We start from the raw sequence: 8,419 nt of genomic DNA on the forward strand, positions 1-8,419 counted from the left end.
CATTTTGTGCTAGCATAAGAAATAAGATTGATTCACCTGCCAAAATGAAAACAAAAAATGGCATTTCCTTGGTATGGTATGGTATGGTTTGAACCGTGATATTAAAACCTTATATATATATATACATTTTCACATCTTTGCAGGGCTTTATCATTTACATATTTATTTCATTATGATAATGATTTTGACCTATTTTGTCGTTTAGAAACACGCATTACCTTATGGTCCAAAGCTCCCATTTCTAGATACAAATCAAGCAAGAAGCACTTTGAAGTAAAAAATTCACATTAATGTTCTACCAAAAAAAAAATCACATTAATGAATATAGGGTACCACCACTTTAAAAGGTTGGTAGCTTCTAAGGACTGTAGCCGTCAAAAGAAGGGACCCCAACACGCAAAAGAAGGACAAGTGCCCTTGTTTTGAAGGACACCCACAGGCCACAGCATAGTCTGAGCCAAAAGAACCTCAAAACTTGCTTGATAAACATTCCCCCTATAATTCCCAAGTCTTGTCATTTATGATCATTTATAATAAGCAAAGATGCACAAATAAACTACACACACATTTCTGATTAATCTTCACAAAATCTATTGTGGGCAAAACCTTAAACAAGACAAAATGTTTTAAGTTTTTCCTTGGAGGGACTTGTGAAGATTTTCCTTTTTTTTTTGGGATAAAAAAGGTGAATCCTTTCACACAAGACCCCAAAACCCAATAATTATTCTCACAAACCCCAAAAAGTCCATGCAAGAAGAGGTGAAGAGAATTGAAGAGAAGCACATGTTTTTCTTTTTGTCATTATACCATGCCATGCCTTCCCCTCCAAACATTCTTTTCCCAGCCCTCTCAGCTTAAAAAAAAGGTAAAAATAAAATACAAATAAAAATACAAATACAAGTAACACAACGACTACAACACATAACATTCCCTTTATCTTTTTTCCTGCTTTATTTAATCTACTTTTACTTTGATGGTTTGGCTAGTCCAAAACGAGCAGATAGAGAAAGAGAGAAAGAGCAGAAAACATGAGAAAATAACATTAGTAGAGATCACCAAAGGCATTCTTCTCTTCACTTTGCTGACCGGGGCAGGCTTTGTTCAGCTGACTCAGTCGTTTTGTGCTGAGCAGTTAAAGCTAAACGACATGCCCGTTGCCCACATCATGTTTTGCTCTCTCATGTCTTGAGCTTTGAGTAAAATTTTTTTTTTCTTTTCTTTTTTTAATTCAAATAAAGCAACTCCTCTCTCTTTCTCTCGCGCTTTGTGCTGTTCAAAATCAATACTTTATTTCCATTTCCATTTTTCTCTCTCCTCTCTTACTTTGTTTCTGTTTATTGTTTTTGTGCTGTTTTTTTTGTTGCTGAGAACGAGGTCTTAAAAAAGAGAAAGAGAGAGAGAGAATGAGAAGAAGAAGAATTTGAAGGCCAAAGCCTCTCTCTCTCTCTCTCTCTTTTCTCTCTCTTCTTATATGTCTGCCGCATTGTCTTGTTCTATTTAGAATCTAATCAATCTCTCTTCCCACGCATTAAAGTGTTTCTCTCTCTTTCTGTTTCTCTCTCTTTCTAGTCATCTTTCGTGGCTTCATATTTTTCTGGTTTTGCGTATCTACTCGTACACTTCAACAAGAGCCTATTAGAGCTACAGAGAATCACAAGAACAGCAAACTCAGAAGAAACAAAGAAAACCCATTTCTCAGTTTTTGGAGCTTTGAACCAAGAAATTGGGAAAAGAGAGATTTTTATTTTTATTTTTTTGCTTTTCATGATATGAATATTGGAGGTCTATTCGGTTGTTTGATCGTCTGATAACAAACTCTTTGGCGGGTTTTGAGCAAAACCCAGTTGCCCAAAAATAGCAAAGATTTACTAGGAGTGGCTGTATATGAAGTAAAAGTGGAACAATGAGAGATGGGAGTTCCAAGAACAGCAAGGTTTTTTTTTTTCCTCTTATTTTCTTGTGTTGGAAGCCAAAATCTTTTTTACATGGGAAAATTTCCCAGTTTGTATTTATTTTTCTTCTAATGATTTGGATTTTTGGAAAATGTTAATTGGTTGTTTGTTGTTTGGTTTTAGCTCTCATGGTCAAAGAAAATGGTCAGAAAGTTGTTCAACATCAAGAGCAAGACTGAAGACTTTCAGGCAGATGATGTTTATGAAGGTATTTTTTTCATTAACTTATTCTTTTTTTTTTCCTGCCTTTATATTAGTGGTTAGTTTAATAATTTATCAAAATGTTGTAAGAAACAAGTTCATTTTTTTTCCTATGTCTTCACACTTCATCCTATTGGCTGAAGTGTGAAAATTCTGAACTCTACCCAAATTCTTGTCTCTTTTATCCCAAAATTCTGAGCATTTCCGTTCTAATTTACACTATGGATGATTCCAATTTTTTTTTTTTTAATTCTTTGGCTACTAATCAATCAATTAATCAATCAAGCTGTTATTCTTTCCTTTTCCTTCATGATTTATTTTGTCACAATAATTTTGCTTCTTCAGGAGGTGATGTTGAATACAGGACTAGTTTCTCAGAGAGAGAGCCCTGCACAATCAAAAAGAGCAAAACAGGTTTATAACTAGTAATCTGTTGTAAGAACCACAAAAATCTGACAAATAATGTCTCAAGGAAGGAATTAATATTACTTATTTCTAAATATCTTATGTTTGCTTATGTTCATTATTTGTTATGCACAGAGAAATTTAGCAAGAACGGTGAGCAGGGTCGCCGAGGTAGAATGAATCTCGAGCACCCTCGAATTTTCGATGTCCAAAACTATAGGTACTCTTTTCTGGATGTTCTTCTTGCTCATATGTCTTTGATCTTTTTAAATTGTTACTCACGTGTTTAATCTTTGCTTTGCTTTTTAATTTTTGGGATCAGCATTTTTGTTGCATCATGGAATGTGGCTGGAAGATCTCCACCAAGTAACTTAAATCTCGACGAATGGCTTCACGCCGCGCCTCCTGCAGACATTTATGTTCTTGGGTATGATTTTAGGCCAACTTTTCTGTACACATTACTCCGAGGATCACATGGTATGTAGGTGTTAATGTATGTTACTTCTCTCTTTCAGATTTCAGGAGATAGTCCCACTGAATGCTGGCAATGTTCTTGGTGCAGAAGACAACGGCCCTGCCAAGAAATGGCTGGCTCTCATTCGAAAGACGCTCAACAACCTTCCGGGGACAAGTGGTTGTAGCGGCTGCTATACACCATCTCCAATTCCACAGCCTGTTGTGGAATTGGATGCAGATTTTGAGGGATCAGCAAGGCGGAAGAACTCGTCTTTCTTTCACCGCCGATCTTTTCAAACAACTCACAGTTGGAGGATGGAAAATGATCCTTCAATCTCTCAGCCAAGACTTGATCGCCGGTTCAGTGTCTGCGATAGGGTGATCTTTGGCAACAGGCCGAGTGACTATGGTCACAGGCCGAGTGACTACGGTCACAGGCCGAGTGACTATGGTCATAGGCCGAGTGACTATGGTCACAGACCGAGTACTGATTATGGGCATAGACCAAGTGATTACAGCCACAGGCCAAGTGATTACAGTCACAGGCCAAGTGACTTTGATTCGAGTCACCGGTCGGGTCATAGGCCGAGCGACTATTCTAGGCCTAGTGACTACTCCAGATGGGGTTCTTCTGATGATGATAATGGACCTGGTGATTCACCAAGTACTGTGTTATTCTCACCTATGTCCTATTGCTACGGTGGATCTGCATCCAATGATGACGGATATCGAAAAAGAGGGCAATCAAGATATTGCTTGGTTGCAAGCAAGCAAATGGTTGGCATATTTCTCACCATTTGGGTCAGAAGTGAATTGAGGGATCATGTTAAAAACATGAAGGTATCTTGTGTTGGAAGAGGGTTAATGGGTTACCTTGGAAATAAGGTACTAAATAGCTAAGAAATAATTCTTTTAAGTTTCTACTCTTTTCATGTAATAGGTCCTGAAACTTAGTACTCTGCAATAACTAATTTAATATTTGTGTTCTGCTCTGTTTTGCAGGGATCCATTTCAGTCAGCATGTCTTTGCACCAAACCAGCTTTTGCTTTGTTTGTAGTCATTTAACTTCAGGACAGAAGGAGGGTGATGAACTAAGAAGGAACTCTGATGTCATGGAGATTCTTAGAAAGACAAGGTTTCCACGGGTTCATAACGCTGGTGATGAGAAGTCCCCGGAGACTATCCTTGAGCATGAGTAAGATCCTTGATCCTTAGCCCTCAATGAAATAGTACTTGTAGGACTTAGAGTGAAAAGATTCGCTCCTGTGATTATGGAGATCTACAACAAGCTTAAAGTATGTTCCTTTTTTGCATAAAATGGACTAAAATGATATGGAACCTTCATTAGATATGATATCTTTTAATTGAATCTGCTCTATGGGTTCATTTCATTATCAATTTAACTTTGTATAAAGACATGTTTTACATTTCCTAATTACATATTTTTTTCCCTTTCTAATCTAGTCGAGTTATTTGGCTCGGAGATTTGAACTATCGAATTGCCTCCTCTTATCGCACTGCAAAGGCCCTCGTTGAGATGCAAAATTGGCGGGCCTTGTTAGAGAAGGACCAGGCGTGTTTGTAATCCCTCAAAATGCTTCTCAATTTTCGTTTTACTTTGCTCTAATAAGCTCATTCTTAACCTTTCCATACCTTATTGATGGCTCTCTTGCAGTTACGGATAGAGCAGAGACGAGGCCGTGTTTTTGTGGGATGGAATGAGGGAAAGATTTACTTCCCACCAACGTACAAATATTCCACTAACTCAGATAGATATGCAGGGGATGACATGCACCCGAAAGAGAAACGTCGAACGCCAGCTTGGTAAGATTCTCTCTTACTATAAAAGTACAAATGAACAAACATGCCACAGTATAAAAAGAAAGAGATACATAGAAGGTGATGAGGAATTAAAAAGGTTTTTGTTCATGAAGGTGTGATCGAATTCTGTGGTATGGAGAAGGGCTTCACCAATTATCTTACGTTCGTGGCGAATCTAGATTTTCAGATCATAGGCCAGTTTATGGTCTGTTTTGGGCCGAGGTTGTCTCTAGCCATAGCCGATTGAAGAAAAGCATGAGTTATTCTAGTTCTAGGATTGAGGTGGAGGAGTTGCTACCATATTCACATGGATATACTGAACTTAGCTTTTTCTGAAATATGGTTGAACAATTTTGACTCACATCGTTACACATCCAGGTATGTTCTCTTTTAAGTTTGTATTATAATGTAAACTAGGAATGCTCTTTCCACTTATTTATTGTTTTTTATACAACACTCGTTGAAGAGTTTCCATGTGGTATTCCAAATCAAGTAGATTTGCTCACCTCTTGCAACCCATAAAAATTGCAGATTTTAGACTTTTCTTACTAAATAACCAAAGCAGAAGATATTTTTGCCTAGTTTTAACTAATTTAGCAAGTGGGCATTTCTAGAATCTGTGTGAAAACCTACCTCTAAAGACAAATATGTGGCTGGCATGGCATATAATATTCTGAAAAGTCTCTTGTATTTTTCACTTTCTGTTTATTAAAAAAAAAAATTGAAGGAGATTTCTTGCTTCTTCCGAGTTCTAACCTGGATTTTGGTCCCCATTTGCAGGCTGGGAATCACTTTGTAGAATTTTCATCCCCATACGGCGATGGAGACATTCCATTGCCCACAAACCGAAAAAGGTAAATTCTTCTTTTTTTTTCCCCCCTTTTCTTTTGCCTTTCTCGGTTCTGATGTTTGTCTTTGGTTTCTTTGTCTAACTCTTATCCTTTTTTGCTTTCTCTTGGGCAGGCACTAATTTTGTATTTTGGTCGGTTAACTGATCAGCTCACAAAAACAAAAAAAAAAAAAAGAAAAAAAAAAAGGTTCCATGAGATTTGTACATTTGATCAGCATTCAGCATCATCATAACTAGTTAGCTTCAAAGTTATCAGATTTAAGTACGGAGAATTATTTGGTAACCCATTTTACGGACAACTGCCTTTCTGACCATCTCAAACTGCCCTGCAAAATGATTAGGTACTTTTTTTTAAAAACTAATTATTATTATTATTATTATTATTATTATTGAATAATTCTCAGATAGGGTAAGGGAAAAAATAAATCTTGTTCAGTTTATTAATTTAAATTGAGATATAATTTTATGTGAAAATTTTTTATTATAACATAAAACGTTAAATGTGATTTTTCATGAAAGTTTTTAACTATAGTAAAATTAAAATTAAAAATTTAAGTTAGTGAAATGAACGAGACTAATGAAAATTTGTGCTGATATAGTAAAACTTATTAATAATTTAACCGTTCAAAATTGTACGATTGTTTTTACCCCCTCATATCCTACTAGGGAGTTTTTACTTGTTATCATTACTATTTTTTTGTATACTTTTTGTTTTTATTATGGTTAATTGGTAACACAAGTAGCTCATAAGCTTATGATTAAAACTTTTGTGTTGTCTTGCAGGATTAAACTTAATCCAACTAGGAACTGCCTTGTAGGGGAGATTGAGGATTTCTTTTTTTTTTTTTTTTTAAATTCAAGATTCTTTTATTTGTTCATGGAATATGTGTGACATGGCCAAACAAAGGAGAAAGATGGTCAAAATAATCATTTGTATACTCTCTTTTGTTTTTAATACAAAGCCAAAATTTGATGGATACTCAATTACTAAAGAAAATGAAATGCAAAAAAAAAAAAAAAACAAAAAAAAAAAAAGATAGAGAATCTGAACCCCCACTTACTCTCTCCAGTTGTTTCAAATGATTGTACTGAACAAAGGTCGTTTTCTTGATAAGCTCCCATCTTCTAATTACTCTCTCCAGTTTTTTTTTTTTTTTCTTTTTTTTTTCTTAAATACATTAATGAGGTGAATAACAAAACGTGAAAGCAAGAGACAGTTTTACTGGTTTGGCAGATAAAAGAAATTCAAAGGGGGAGAAGACATGATTTTGAGAGAGACTGGTCTTTCAGAGAGAATGGTACATCTCTCTGAATTTGTCTTTTGCTGTTTGCACTACAATTGTCTTTTTTTTTTTTTTTTTTTTTTTTTTTTTTTTAAGGCCCCCCCACCAAGGGATAGAAAACAACAGGAACAGACAGCAAATGGACAATACTCGTTAATGTTGGGTTTCTTCTGCGATTTTTGCGTTTTTGGTTTATGAAACCAACGCTAAGATAATACCGATCACTCCATGACTAATAACTTTAGACGTGAAAATAAAAGAGCAAGTGAAATTTTTAAACGTGAAATTTTTTCATTTTGATAATTATTTTAGAGAACGTTTAATTTATGGATTCAGAATTATGATTCAAAATCATTCTTAATTTACGTGTGTTTTTTTTATGAGAGAAAATATTATAATAAATAACGAATTATGATCAAAATCATAGTACGAATCTTTATTCTAAACACACCCTTAAACTCTTTTCTGGTTACATTTCTTTTTCGATCATTGGTTATCACCCAATAATTATAGAAATTAGAACATATTGTTACAATTTATAATTGACGACATGGCGTTTTGTGTAATTTGTTATAGCAAATTAAGCAACGGATTAGATGCCTTTTTTTTTTTTTTTTTTACATCGACAATAATTATGATCTATTCTCTTACTTTTTATTACAACTCCATTACAACTTTAATTAAAAAATTACATGAATTAAAATTATAAAATTAGAATTAATTTCGATTTAGGTGTAATTTTTATGATAAAAAATACTGTATCAAACTATGAATCATAATTTAAATCATAATTTGAATCATCCAACTAAACGTCTTTTTTGTTCCTTTAAAAAACTATACCCTTCTATATTTTATTATCAAATTAAAAAGACTAAAATATCCAGAGTCATGTCCAATTGGTTCTCTCTCTTCCCTCTCGTTCTTTCGCTCACTCCGTCATCTCCTCTCTCCCCTCTCTCTCTCTCTCTCTCTCTGTCTCTCTCTCTCTCGCCGCCCCTTCACCACTGTCGCCGTCGCAAGGGGAATCTTATCGTCTTCGTGAGTTACGTCTTGGAGATCGCTTGCAGATTAGCAGATCTCTCTCTCTCTCTTCCTCGTGATCTAATGGCCCCATTTACTTGTGGTGATTGACTCTCAGTTTCCTTCTCTTACCAACATTTTCTCGGCAACCAAACGCCTTTCTTCGATCGCCATATACGTTTCTTGGGCTGAAACATTTCCTAATCTTCCACTAGTTCTAAATCCTCCTCAAAGTTTCGCAATCAGAGAGTATGGTTCGATTCTCTGCAAGTTTTAGCGCTCGCGTTTTTCGCTTATACATAACCATTGCAAACGTGTTTTCTGCATTAGCTTTTAGCCTGTTTTGCATGGCGTTTTTCTGCATTGCAAGCTTATTAAGTGGCAAATTTGTTGCTCATTTTTGTTCCTGGTTAGTGTTGGGGTTAAATTT

At 35.3% G+C, this 8,419-nt stretch overlaps 1 protein-coding gene across 1 annotated transcript; it reads left to right on the plus strand.

The window, feature by feature from the left end:
* Positions 1-1,535: 1,535 nt before the first annotated feature.
* LOC21386151 (type IV inositol polyphosphate 5-phosphatase 7) lies at positions 1,536-6,649 on the plus strand. The gene is made up of 13 exons (XM_024173420.1): positions 1,536-1,933; positions 2,076-2,160; positions 2,499-2,567; positions 2,694-2,778; positions 2,881-2,985; positions 3,074-3,899; positions 4,017-4,210; positions 4,480-4,588; positions 4,691-4,839; positions 4,950-5,214; positions 5,617-5,690; positions 5,800-6,027; positions 6,470-6,649. The coding sequence occupies exons 1-10, from the start codon at positions 1,904-1,906 to the stop codon at positions 5,170-5,172; spliced, it is 1,875 nt and encodes a 624-aa protein (XP_024029188.1). The 5' UTR covers positions 1,536-1,903; the 3' UTR covers positions 5,173-5,214; positions 5,617-5,690; positions 5,800-6,027; positions 6,470-6,649.
* The last annotated feature ends 1,770 nt before the right edge of the window (positions 6,650-8,419 follow it).

This window comes from Morus notabilis, unplaced genomic scaffold, assembly GCF_000414095.1.
Source record: "Morus notabilis unplaced genomic scaffold, ASM41409v2 Scaffold2967, whole genome shotgun sequence".
Classification (NCBI taxonomy): Eukaryota; Viridiplantae; Streptophyta; class Magnoliopsida; order Rosales; family Moraceae; genus Morus; species Morus notabilis.

What these genes read in the sequence shown, in the direction of transcription:
- LOC21386151 (XM_024173420.1), top strand. Translation starts at nt 1,904, where the DNA reads ATGAGAGATGGGAGTTCCAAGAACAGCAAG. An exon ending in GGCAGATGATGTTTATGAAG is followed by an intron (nt 2,161 to 2,498) that starts GTATTTTTTTCA and finishes TTGCTTCTTCAG; the next exon opens with GAGGTGATGTTGAATACAGG. An exon ending in TTCGATGTCCAAAACTATAG is followed by an intron (nt 2,779 to 2,880) that starts GTACTCTTTTCT and finishes TTTTGGGATCAG; the next exon opens with CATTTTTGTTGCATCATGGA.